Below are 11,833 nucleotides of genomic sequence, written 5' to 3'. Positions count from 1 at the left end.
ATTTCCGTAAACTTAAAGATGGTTATTTTCTAACGTCTGGTAAAAATCGATCGAAATATTGTATACAGGGTATTCGCGTTATTAGTATCAAACACTTTATTTTAATTAAATTACAATATAACTGAATACCGTCTTGATAAACTCATAACCCCTTTAAAACATCCTGTACTATATTTTTGTGTGTTGGTCTTTATTTTCCTTTAATTATCAAACTTAATTAAAGAATAGAATATTGACATAGAGGGCGATATATTTTTTAAAACTAAACAACTTTACAACTAAAAGCGATCTACAACGAGTTTCCAACTTTTTACTTCAAAATACAGAACTGTGTAAGGGATATCAATAGGTGGTATAAATGTTGAAAAGCCTCTTAACAGAGCTATAAATTCTTTGTACATATTGTTTATATTCGTTACTTTAAGAAACGCGTCGGCGACATGACGGAAATATAAAAACATAGAATCAAGAATATTGTATTTCAATGATAATCTTGATTTATTTTTGTACTCTGCTGTTATCAGTTTTAGTGAGAGGAATGCCAGAACTGTGTCAATATACAATGAATCTGAATGTTTTATACATTAAGAATGGATTAAAATGCATCAGTTGTCCCTAGTTTCTGGTTCTTCGTCGTACGCAGCCATAACCTTCTCCATTATTTCCCACAGCTTGTCTCTCGTCAATTCCTTGCAAAAAACCTAAAAGCAACCAAGACGTTAGATTTACGGAAAATTCATAGGGATTGGAAATTTTGTCAAGATTTTAAACTCGTACGTTAAACCAAGGCTGTTGATCGCATTCATCCATCAATGGCACTACTACGCCATAAATCTGTAGAGACAAATTAATAGAAGCAATCGCTACTAAATTTGGCGGGTAATCGAGTATAGCCGGAGAATGATGAAAATCTTGCAATAGTGCCATACTAGTCTTTGCAACAGGATATTTGGACCATTCCTCTTCTCCAAACCATGCTTGCAAAGATCGTAGATAATGTAACATGTACTGAAAATACAAAGTTTTCAGTATCTGATACAAATAAAAATTGTTGTTAAAAATCATATACGACATTATATATATTAATAAATACTTTGTGTGGATGCACAGGAGTTACTTGAAATTTTAGCATTCGCATAATTAAAAGTTCTGCTTGAACAATTGCATCCCTCATACTCCAATACTGATCTCCTAATTCTAATGGTTGTGATCCTCTGTGTAGAGTACTATAAGACACGTTCATTACGTCTCTTATTTTTAGATTGTCATCCTTTACTTTCCCTGCTAAATAAAGACACGTGGCAGCAATTAGCTAAAACATAGATTTACATAAATATTAACGATCAAAAATATATAATTTCAATACATAATATTAACTGTTTACTTACATAGTTATCGTAACCTCCTGGAGCAGCCTCTTTTATAAACCTGTGATATAAAGTTGCAGCCGTGGCAATAGTCAATGGATGAGCTTCAAGCTTCAAGCCTACAATTATTAAAACCATAAACATAAGTTTTCTAAGATGCAATCTCATTATGGCATAAAATACGATATACTGAAAACTTACCACACTCAAAAATAAATCGAGAAACTGTAAAGCTATCTGTACTCTTGGTGTAATTTATTGTAATACTTTTTTGTAAAGTATTTCGCTTTTCCCGTTGCATAGCCAAGACATCAATAACATCTTTCATTTTTGAACTGTAAATATATTATCGTAAAATTACGTTTGCATTATCTACGGAAATCGCTTATCATTTCTTTATCCCTACAATTATAAATTACCTTAAAGCTTCGGTACTGGTAGGCTCCGTCGGATTCATTTTAATGATTATATGACTGAATTTGTCTATAAAAAATTTACTTTATTTTGTTATAGGTTACGATAACAATATTTATCTTTCGCATACTAAAAATGCCGGTTTTACCAACATTCCTTAAATTCTTATCCTAGAGACTTTAATGTTAGACTCAAAGTAACTATAATAAGCAAAAACTTTAGAAACAATAAATTATATGTATATATATCAGGATATATTCTTAAAATGTAACGATGTCTATTTAATAAATAGTTTAATTCTCGGGATTGATAATCTCTTTATAACAAAAAGAAAATGAATAGCATAACAGTAGATGTTTTCCATTGGTCACTGACGGCTGTTATTTATTTGCGTATACTGTGACCTTTAACTACAGTTTATTTCTTTAATTGATATGCGAATATTTAGTCATCAATTTAAATAATGTGATCTCATCCTTTGTTGGTTCAGTACCCTTTTGTCTATCAAAAATATGCCTCTAAAACATATAAAAGTGTTAGAATTGGCTGGTCTTGCACCAGGTCCTTTTTGTGGTATGATATTAGCAGAATTCGGTGCATCGGTTACCAAAGTAGATAAGGTATAGTTAAACAAATGTTATTCGTTTGTTTAATTTACCATGTGTTCTGTGATTATTGTTCTTAATTAAATTGTAATTATTTCTATGCTATTAATCTTGATTGACCATTAGGCTAATGCATCTCATGTTCTCCCGGACTCTCTTAGTCACGGAAAAAGATCGATAGCATTGAATTTAAAAAGTGTGGATGGCGCCGAAATATTCAAAAAATTAAGCAATCAAAGTGATGTACTTATAGATCCTTATAGAGCTGGTTTGTATTCTATAATGACAATATTATAATTGATTATTCGTAATGTATCTATTTACGAATATTTGTTTATTAAAATTTTTTTTAATTGAGAAAATATTGTTAATTCAACAGGTGTGATGGAAAGAATCAATTTGGGACCAGATGATCTCATGAAAACAAATAAGAGGCTTATATACGCTAGATTAACAGGATATGGTCAGAAGGGACCTTACTCAAATATGGCTGGACACGATATCAATTATTTAGGTTTATCTGGTAATACAAATTTAGAACTTTGGTGGCGATTAAGGCTATTATGTTTTATATTTTATCTGTATCGTTTGTAAATACTTCTTATAATATGTAGGTTTATTATCTTTATGTGGACGTTACGATGAAAAACCAATACCACCGGTTAATTTGGCTGCTGATTTCGGTGGTGGTGGATTAATGTGTGCCTTTGGAATAATATTAGCATTATTTGAACGCAGCAGGAGCAATATTGGTCAAGTGGTGGATACATCGATGGTCGATGGATCGGCATATTTAGGCAGTTGGTTATTTAGATCTCAGAATGTACCCGGATTGTGGGGAAACCCACGTGGTAAGAATATGTAAGCATTTTTACATTGATGTTTTACCATTTTTAAAATCCGAATGATCAAAGGCTATTTTATTCTCAATTATTTCAAGGTTGGATACAGGATCACATTTTTATGATACTTATGAAACTAAAGATAAACAGTATATGTGTGTTGGAGCACTGGAGCCACAATTTTATGAAATATTTTTGGAGAAACTTGGCCTTTCGACAAACGACATGCCGCAATTTGATAAATTCGAGGAAAACCGCGCAAAATTGGAAACTATATTTAAACAGAAAACCCAGGCTGAGTGGTGTACTATATTCGATGGCACAGATGCTTGTGTAACACCTCTTTTAAGTTTAAAGGATGCTGCTGTTCATGCGCATAACAAAGAACGAAATACATTTACAACCATAGAAAATGATTTAGTAATCCCAAAACCTGCTCCTCGATTATCACGTTGTTCTGGAAAGACAAAGGGGCATCAAAGAATTCCCGAACCTGGCGAGCACACGACGGAAATTCTTGCAGAATTAAATTTTAAATCGAACGAAATTGCTGACTTAATATCAACTGGAATTGTTCATCAAGGAATAAAACGTTCTATGCTTTAAGCACTAATGATCGACCAATTATAGTTGTAATAATTTACGGAAATTTTATTAAGGAATTATAGCACTTTGACAGCGTGAAAACTGCGAGTACAACGTGCGCTGGCGTTTTTAAATATTTGTATACATATGTTATTATTATTATGATATTTTATTACAAATGTATTATGTAAATACATATTTTTAAAAACAATATCGATCTTTTTATCTATTAAAACAATGCTATATAAGTTAATACGCGTTTCAGTCTATAAGTAAATCTAGTAAAATGATTCTTGTCTGTTTTTTAAAAAGTTTAAAACGGTCAATTTCCTAATACAATGACTGGGCGGTTCAAAAACTACTAATTAAACGATTTAATGGCAACCACAGCTATTGATAACCATATTCTTGTATTTTTTTAATACTACATTACTGTCGTCAAGGAAATAAAGTACCGATATCGGTGATAGTTTTGTAGGCGCGCAACAAGGTTTTGGTATTTCGTTTGGTTTCTTAAGATGTACTAAAGTTTGTACAATAGCATGATTAGTTGCATTCATGTGAATGTTTAGCGGAAAATTGCATTCTCCACTGCAGTAATAAGCATTGTACCCTTCTGGGACTATGATCCAATCTTGCCATTGAAGATCTTTAAAGTTTACATACAAAGTTTTAATGGTACACGCATTTCTTTTCTTTTGACCAATAAGATCAGTATAAGGATTATTCCGGGCGTTTATGCTAGTAAACTCATGGTCTTTTTGTCTATAAGTTATTTCACGTTTCTTACGTTTACCAGAATTTTTAAAAAACCCAACCATGAATGGTTGTTTATCTGGAATTCCCAAAACACCTACAATGCCTATATCATCTGGTCTCATAATGTGTCCTGTATAATCAGCATTATGTATTACTAAAAATAAACCATGATTTTCTTTTGGGTACTTAACCCAAAAATCGAGGACTGTACTAACATTTAATGTTATCCAGCCTTCCTTATCTATCGTAGTATTAGCTGAATTTATGTAATGTTTAATTCGCCTACCATTTTGTATTCGTGCTACTCTGTATAATGCTATCGTGTAAGTTTTATTAAATCCAACATTTTTATTCAAACTTTTATATAAACGTAGTTCGGCTGCAATAATATGTTTTCCTCGCGGAATTTCCGATACATCGAACCAGATTCTTTTTCCACGATTAGTTTTAGATGCATTGCCCGAATGTGGATTATGGGCACCAAAAGTCATAATTAAATCGCTTTGATCGATAATATTAATATCATAATCACTTAAATTGAATTCTTCCATGTTTTCATTTTGGTCCCGAATCGATTCATTTTCATTTGGAAAAACATTTCTATAAATATTCAATAGAAATTTAGGTGCTGATCTTTTTATTAATAAAGCTCTTCGTGTAATTCTCTTTGGTCTCTTAGGCAATTCAAAAATATTTAACAATTTATGCTCGATTTCTCGTCTCTGTTTCCAATTGGCCACTTGGTGTAAAATTGTTTGATTAAGTCCATTGTCTATGTACAAACCACTTGATCTTTCTGAATTCGTAACGTATATTAGTATTAAAAAAAGTAACATTACTATAACATACTTTCTGTACATTTCGTTTTTTTTTTTTTTTATAAATAAAATAAGAATTACAATGTTTTCTATTTATGTACGTTTACTCGGTTATCTTTAATCTTTTTGCAATAAACCTTTCTTAGTGGAACAATGTTTACAGCAATGTAAGATTTTCATTGGCAGAAATATGTTTGTATACAAACGCTAATAGGTGGGTTTCATACAGTTTTTATTGTGTTACTATTGAGATAATATGAAAGTAGAAATGTTGAACGAATTCTATGTATATTATCACGATATATAATTGGTATCTTCTGAATTTTTCAATGTTTTATTGTACAAGTTATCAATTACGAGTATCTCGGTTAAATTTGATCTATTAAAATAATACACGTAAACATAAACTGTTGTAAAAATTACACTTTAAAATCTAATGGTACTGCAAATAATAGATAATCATAATGTACAACTTTATTATAAATATCGAATGCTTGTTATAATCTACATTAACAAATATCAAGTACATTTGTAGGATCTTGTTATTTGGATGACGGCGGCGGCGGCGGTGGTGGTCGTGTAGGTTGACCTTGACTAGGTCTTCTTTCAACAGGAGCTGTGGATGCCGGTTTGATCGGTAATAAGGAGCCAAACAAAACATGTTGAATAACAGGAAATTTTGCTAGAACCTGACCATTAAACATATATAAACGACATTATTTTTTACTACTATACTTGTATTAATTACAAGTGGCTGATCGTTACCTCAGCTTTGTACATTTTTATGAGACCATTGCACACTTTTGCCCACGACGAAACTGCACTAACATTCCACAATTGATTTGAATGCTCAGCAAATGGACCAATCTTCACCTAAAGTGATTATTGCCATACTTAATAAAAAAATGTAATGATATCATCCGTATTCATAAGCACGTTTTATACGCGTACACAAACCTTTGAAATGAATTCAATACAGCCAAAGAACATGTATTGCTTACTATATAATTCAATAATTCCTGGATCAACAAAATGACGAGGTTCTAAACGACTGTGACCTGAAATATTTGTTTTGTGTAACTATGTTTCTATAAGACTAACCCAGACCCGATACAAATAAAAAAATGCTCATATCACTGACAAGAATAATTCATTTAGAAATTAAAAAGTAATACCAATTAATTGAGCACTTCCCCATATAAAAGGTACAAATTGGTAATCATCTAAGCTCCAAACACCATGACTACCTGCTGGTTCCATTCTATATGTCAACTGTAATCTTCGTACTAAATCAAGATATCTTCCAAAAATGAAAATTACTTTAATATATGCACATATGAATATATATATAGATTATTAGATATTTCATACGATATAAAAAGCATATTACCTATTAAATATCTTTATAACTACAGCAACTTTGTCTTCTTGTTTAAAAGCACCAATTTTAAACATACAGCATAAAAACATTAGAAATGCCATTTCATGGCCTGTACCATAATCTATACGCGTAGCATTACCAAATCCTTCATACAAATAATGAACTATTTCAGGAATTGCTCTATGTAATTCTGGCGGTAATACCTTTTGCAGTTCTTCGACTCCTTTCTGAAATATAGCAAATCATTGAATTTTGAAAACATCTACACAAAAGCCAGTCATATTTACCTGTTGGAGTCTTTCATGCCATAGTCTAAACGACTTATTACCGAAACGTTGAGGCTGTTCTGTCGGAGGTATTTGTGTTATCCATTCATCAAATTCATTAAGCAGTCCAACAACATTCTCTATTATAGGGCTTTGAGAACATTCAATATTCAAAGCTTTTCCTTGAACTGACTGATTCAAGGCCAATATAAATCCCAGATACTCCTACAAAATCATTTCCACAGGGATTTTGTATATCAAAGCTTCGGTGTTTCTTTGTATACATAAAATGACAATACTTAACGCGTAACAAAAATATATTATAAAAATTCTTACAAAATACGCTTCCGACTTTTCCCAAATTGCCATGTCAGCTGGCACTTTAATTGCTTTCTTCGGAACAATGAATTCATGATCGTCCGCTAAAATATTACAAATGAATTACTTTATATCATTCTAGTACTTGATTACTTCGTATCTACATAGAGTACGTACGCAGTAGTTGTGTTTCTTTCGCAGGCTCGTTTGAAGTTGACATGGTAGATAATTCGGGATTCGACATTGATTTATTAAAAATCAGACATTCAAATTACTATCAAAAACAGAAGAAGCTTTAATTAAATCATGCACGCATAATGCTATGAAACATTTGAACTTCACGGAGTATTATAATCTATTATAAAAATACACGACAAAATTCACAGGCACATAACAGTTTAACAGCCTTCGTTAAACGCTAAGGAAGTTCGTCGTTACTAGTGTCGCCGTCGATGCGCAGAATCGTGCCAAATCTGGTTTAACGCACTATCGTCAATGTCACGTAGAAGTGTGTTATTAGATGAGCCGGTATACATGGTAAACTCTGGCCTGTATACATAGTAAAATCAATCGCATACATTGGAAAGTTGCTAGAAAATGCACCAATGTACGATTCATATAGGTTGACTAAAATTTAGTAATTATTTATGGCCCTAGATGTTAATTGTATTGTGTACCGTGCTTCCACGAGAGAAGGCACAGCGTATTTACATCCCCACTCTTACTGCAGTCCGTTGATTGGCTATCATCGATTTCGTCACCGTTTTTGACCAATACCTGTGAGTCAGCACACTGCAACAGGAGTGGGGATATAAACACGTTGTGCCTTGTCGTGGAAGGACGATACAATGCGGTTCAGTGCCTAACAAATTATAATATGTAAATGTGTATATTATTGGAGAAATATTGTTTCGCGTAAAACAAAATAAACAACCAAAGAAGGTTGTTGGGCAATGGGAAAATTGTTAGTCTTAATCTATATTTACAGTATTGGTTGCATAGTATTTTATAAAAAAGAAACGTAGTGTTTCTATACAACCGGTATAGGTATGAGTTATTCTCAGGCAGAAATAGAACAAAAGCGTTTACTAGCTTTGCAGCGTAAGAAACAAGCTCAAATAAAAACTTCTTCATCTCCTAACTTAACAAAAATAGAAAGCAGTATTACATCTGCTACAATTTTAAATAATGGAAACAAACCAGCTAATGCTACTAAGCCTTTTGAACATAAAGGAAATAATGGTAGTTTTGAAAAAAATTTTAGAAATAATTCCTTTAAAAGTAATACAAAATTCAATAAACAAAAGGACCGGTTTAACCCAATCGACACAAAAACTTTTTTTGGGCAAAAATCACGTATAACAGGAAAATGTTACATGATAAGCGAAGAAAGACTTGTGTTTGAAACATCGTCGTATTTTCCTCCACTTATCGAAGTATTTAAAACAATTCCAAGCAAATCATATGGTAATATGCATTCTTATTTTAATACATAAAATTGAAAAACACTGAATAAAATTAATAACATCTATATTATTTTCTTATTTCAGACTCAAAATCTAAAACATGGAGTTTTCATTTAAGAGATTATGAAAGTTTAATGGAAAAAGTTGTTCAATTCAAGTCTGATATACAAATAACAGGACTGCCAAAAAAAGTTCTTCAGGTATTACATTTAAATATGATTATTTATTAAAAAATTTTAATGTCTTAAAATTGGTTTTTTCTAGGTATTTAGGAAAATCAACACTTTGGATAAAACAGCTGCAAACACTGATTTGTCAAATATTGATCCTCATTTATTGAATCAATTAATGCCCTTTCAACGTGAAGGAATTTGGTAAATTTAATTATTTATTAATATTCGTCAATATTTTTACGTCATTTTTTTATAGTTTACAATATGTATGTCCTTCCTATTGTTAGTTATGGAATATCTAAAGGCGGTCGCTGCATGTTTGCTGATGATATGGGTCTAGGAAAAACTATTCAAGCATTAGGCATTGCGCATTATTTTAGAAAAGATTGGCCTCTTCTCATTGTTGTACCATCTTCAGTCAGGTTCTTGAAAAAAAGCATACAATTATTTCTAAATATATTTAAAAATGAATATACAGAGTGAATCATTTACTAAATTTGATTTTTTATATTTAGGTATCAATGGGCAGAAGCAATATATACATTTTTGCCATCTGTTCCTGCACAATATATCCATCATTTTACAAATGTAAAAGACTTTAGCAACGATAGTAGGATTATTATCACGTCTTATGACCTTCTAGTGCGATACGTAGATGCATTTGAACGTCGAATGTTTGGCTTTGTTATTCTGGTAAATATCGTAATATAAATTATTTTTAAATAAAAATGTTGGTTCCTTTAAATTGCACATTTTATGTAGATAATAAAATGTGTTTTTAGGATGAGTCACACGTCTTAAAGAGTTCTAAAACTAGTAGATACAAGGCTGTACAATGTATAGTTTCACAAGCATGCCATGTTATTTTACTTACTGGAACACCTGCTTTATCAAGGCCTATAGAACTGTATACCCAAATAAACTTTATAATACCAAATTTTATGGGGTAATGTAAAATATGTATTACACAAGATAAACATATATATATATATGTACAAAAGGATTATAAGTTATTTCTATACAGATATCAAGAATACGGAATTCGGTATTGCGCAGGCGAAAAAAATTCATTTGGATGGGATTTTACAGGATCATCGAATATGCAAGAATTGCAATTGTTGTTAAAACACACCTGTGTACTTCGAAGACTGAAAACTGACGTATTGCATGAATTACCAGCAAAAATCAGGTTAATAATAAATCTATTTACATCGGTTTATTTTAGCGCATGCATACATGAATTCGCGTTTATATTTATTGCTTCTTTAAATATTAGGGAAGTAATTATACTGGATCCAGATTTAATAAAAGCTAGTGCTAAGGAAATGGTAGAGGCTTCTAAGCAGTTGGAACAAAAGGTTTTAAATGCCAGGGAAAGGCATAATGCTCTTTTACAGTACTATAATGAATCCAGTTTCGCCAAACAAAAAGCTATATGGTATGTTTCATTTTTGTTTATAAAATTGTACTGCAAATGCTTAGTATCTTTTTTAACGTTTATTTTGACGATGTTCTAGCGATTATGTTTCAAAACTTTTAAAAGACAAACAAAAGTTTCTAATCTTCGCTCACCACAGAAATATCCTAGATGCCATTTCTGAATGTGTACAATCTATGAATATAAAGTAATTATATTATCTCTTCATATAGTAACTGTAACTGCCAAGCTTATTCACTTACAAATTGTTTACATATTTCAGATACATCAGAATCGATGGAAGAACGAATTCCGAATATAGAAAGCAACAAATCGATCAATTTCAAAGTAGTGATGATTACTTGGTAGCGATTCTGTCAATTACAGCAGCAAATTCCGGAATTACACTAACAGCTGCACAACTTGTAGTTTTTGCAGAACTGTTTTGGAATCCTGGAGTACTATTATTTCTATTATTTTAAAAAAATAATCGTTTGAACTTGAGTTCTACTAAACAAATATTTTTACAGATATTGTGCCAGGCAGAGGACAGAGTACACAGAATTGGTCAAGATAAAAATGTTGTTATTCGGTATTTAGTTGCAAAACAAACGGTAGATGATTATTTATGGCCATTACTCCAAAAAAAGATAAACGTGTTAAACGAAGCTGGGCTTGATCAAAATCTTTCTTTGAATGATATAAGTATTACAAAACATGCGTTAAATACGAAACAAACAATATTAGATTTCTGTAAAAATAGTGAAAAACATCAACGCACGACTGATGAAACAATTGTACAAAGTAATGAAAATGCAACGCAGAATATCTTGCTAAAAAACGATTCCTCTGCAATGACAAACGAAGTTAAACAGTTACTTGAACTTACCGAAAGTGACTTAAATTTCTGTGATTGGGATGACATTGAATAAAATATTTATGTTTGTAATATGTATATATATATAACGTTGTTAATGTTGTGTGAAATGTACAAATGAAATATCTGATAAGAATGAAAGGATTTATTTTTGAAATTAGTAAAAAATTATTGTAAGTATCTCAACTATTATTAATAATAAAAAGTGACATTTTTCTACACCTGTGACATGAAGATTTTGCACTCTGCTTGTAAGCTATGTGATGGGGGAAGAGTGGGAATAGATCGCGGAAATCCAATCATGCAGTTAATACTGTATAATATTCTTGCAATTAGTTTCTATTGGCTTCTATTGGTTTCACTGTTTTTTATTTAATGTTTACATCGTACGAATGAATCAACCAATGAATGCAAGGTTAGACCAGTGTTAACAGACGGTAACCCGATACTCTGAGAAAATTGCCCCTCCACTTACACACACTAACGCACAGCCACATGTATGTGAGCTGCATTTCGGATAGCTTCGGAAATTTGAGAAAAAATGT

General features: G+C 31.6%; 5 protein-coding genes across 5 annotated transcripts; 2 read left to right on the top strand and 3 right to left on the bottom strand.

Moving 5' to 3' along the window:
* Positions 1 to 72: 72 nt before the first annotated feature.
* Positions 73 to 1,907, bottom strand: Koko (cyclin Q). Its single transcript, XM_076770581.1, has 6 exons — positions 1,787 to 1,907; positions 1,569 to 1,702; positions 1,389 to 1,486; positions 1,094 to 1,312; positions 778 to 1,008; positions 73 to 701 (listed from the first exon to the last, which is right to left on the bottom strand). Exons 1-6 carry the CDS (start codon positions 1,822 to 1,824, stop codon positions 606 to 608), a joined length of 816 nt encoding a protein of 271 aa, XP_076626696.1. The 5' UTR covers positions 1,825 to 1,907; the 3' UTR covers positions 73 to 605.
* Positions 1,908 to 2,174: 267 nt separating this feature from the next.
* Positions 2,175 to 4,000, top strand: Amacr (Alpha-methylacyl-CoA racemase). The gene is made up of 5 exons (XM_076770332.1): positions 2,175 to 2,401; positions 2,513 to 2,654; positions 2,766 to 2,909; positions 3,001 to 3,247; positions 3,327 to 4,000. The coding sequence occupies exons 1-5, from the start codon at positions 2,294 to 2,296 to the stop codon at positions 3,832 to 3,834; spliced, it is 1,149 nt and encodes a 382-aa protein (XP_076626447.1). The 5' UTR covers positions 2,175 to 2,293; the 3' UTR covers positions 3,835 to 4,000.
* Positions 4,001 to 4,187: 187 nt separating this feature from the next.
* LOC143344431 (protein 60A-like) lies at positions 4,188 to 5,184 on the bottom strand. The gene has a single exon (XM_076770483.1). The coding sequence runs from the start codon at positions 5,121 to 5,123 to the stop codon at positions 4,188 to 4,190; it is 936 nt and encodes a 311-aa protein (XP_076626598.1). The 5' UTR covers positions 5,124 to 5,184.
* Positions 5,185 to 5,701: 517 nt separating this feature from the next.
* Positions 5,702 to 7,904, bottom strand: LOC143344459 (serine/threonine-protein phosphatase 2A activator). The gene is made up of 8 exons (XM_076770546.1): positions 7,533 to 7,904; positions 7,374 to 7,459; positions 7,059 to 7,262; positions 6,781 to 6,998; positions 6,566 to 6,690; positions 6,348 to 6,448; positions 6,156 to 6,263; positions 5,702 to 6,079 (listed from the first exon to the last, which is right to left on the bottom strand). The coding sequence occupies exons 1-8, from the start codon at positions 7,597 to 7,599 to the stop codon at positions 5,933 to 5,935; spliced, it is 1,056 nt and encodes a 351-aa protein (XP_076626661.1). The 5' UTR covers positions 7,600 to 7,904; the 3' UTR covers positions 5,702 to 5,932.
* A 26-nt stretch (positions 7,905 to 7,930) lies between these two features.
* Marcal1 (SWI/SNF-related matrix-associated actin-dependent regulator of chromatin subfamily A-like protein 1) lies at positions 7,931 to 11,507 on the top strand. Its single transcript, XM_076770532.1, has 11 exons — positions 7,931 to 8,822; positions 8,906 to 9,021; positions 9,086 to 9,195; positions 9,282 to 9,416; positions 9,510 to 9,687; positions 9,777 to 9,940; positions 10,019 to 10,183; positions 10,271 to 10,432; positions 10,512 to 10,619; positions 10,695 to 10,869; positions 10,942 to 11,507. Exons 1-11 carry the CDS (start codon positions 8,405 to 8,407, stop codon positions 11,341 to 11,343), a joined length of 2,133 nt encoding a protein of 710 aa, XP_076626647.1. The 5' UTR covers positions 7,931 to 8,404; the 3' UTR covers positions 11,344 to 11,507.
* Positions 11,508 to 11,833: the final 326 nt, after the last annotated feature.

Source organism: Colletes latitarsis, chromosome 8, assembly GCF_051014445.1.
Source record: "Colletes latitarsis isolate SP2378_abdomen chromosome 8, iyColLati1, whole genome shotgun sequence".
Lineage (NCBI taxonomy): Eukaryota > Metazoa > Arthropoda > Insecta > Hymenoptera > Colletidae > Colletes > Colletes latitarsis.
This window is presented reverse-complemented; position numbering and strand designations above follow the sequence as displayed.

What these genes read in the sequence shown, in the direction of transcription:
- LOC143344431 (XM_076770483.1), bottom strand. Translation starts at nt 5,123, where the DNA reads ATGGAAGAATTCAATTTAAGTGATTATGATATTAATATTATCGATCAA.
- Amacr (XM_076770332.1), top strand. Translation starts at nt 2,294, where the DNA reads ATGCCTCTAAAACATATAAAAGTGTTAGAATTGGCTGGTCTTGCACCA. An exon ending in TATAGATCCTTATAGAGCTG is followed by an intron (nt 2,655 to 2,765) that starts GTTTGTATTCTA and finishes TTAATTCAACAG; the next exon opens with GTGTGATGGAAAGAATCAAT. An exon ending in AACCCACGTGGTAAGAATAT is followed by an intron (nt 3,248 to 3,326) that starts GTAAGCATTTTT and finishes AATTATTTCAAG; the next exon opens with GTTGGATACAGGATCACATT.
- LOC143344459 (XM_076770546.1), bottom strand. Translation starts at nt 7,599, where the DNA reads ATGTCGAATCCCGAATTATCTACCATGTCAACTTCAAACGAGCCTGCG. An exon ending in GAAAGAAACACAACTACTGC is followed by an intron (nt 7,460 to 7,532) that starts GTACGTACTCTA and finishes GTAATATTTTAG; the next exon opens with CGGACGATCATGAATTCATT. An exon ending in AAAAGTCGGAAGCGTATTTT is followed by an intron (nt 7,263 to 7,373) that starts GTAAGAATTTTT and finishes ATGATTTTGTAG; the next exon opens with GAGTATCTGGGATTTATATT.
- Marcal1 (XM_076770532.1), top strand. Translation starts at nt 8,405, where the DNA reads ATGAGTTATTCTCAGGCAGAAATAGAACAAAAGCGTTTACTAGCTTTG. An exon ending in GTTGTACCATCTTCAGTCAG is followed by an intron (nt 9,417 to 9,509) that starts GTTCTTGAAAAA and finishes TTTTATATTTAG; the next exon opens with GTATCAATGGGCAGAAGCAA. An exon ending in TGTTTGGCTTTGTTATTCTG is followed by an intron (nt 9,688 to 9,776) that starts GTAAATATCGTA and finishes ATGTGTTTTTAG; the next exon opens with GATGAGTCACACGTCTTAAA.
- Koko (XM_076770581.1), bottom strand. Translation starts at nt 1,824, where the DNA reads ATGAATCCGACGGAGCCTACCAGTACCGAAGCTTTAAG. An exon ending in TCGATTTATTTTTGAGTGTG is followed by an intron (nt 1,487 to 1,568) that starts GTAAGTTTTCAG and finishes TAATAATTGTAG; the next exon opens with GCTTGAAGCTTGAAGCTCAT. An exon ending in CAGGAGGTTACGATAACTAT is followed by an intron (nt 1,313 to 1,388) that starts GTAAGTAAACAG and finishes TCTATGTTTTAG; the next exon opens with CTAATTGCTGCCACGTGTCT.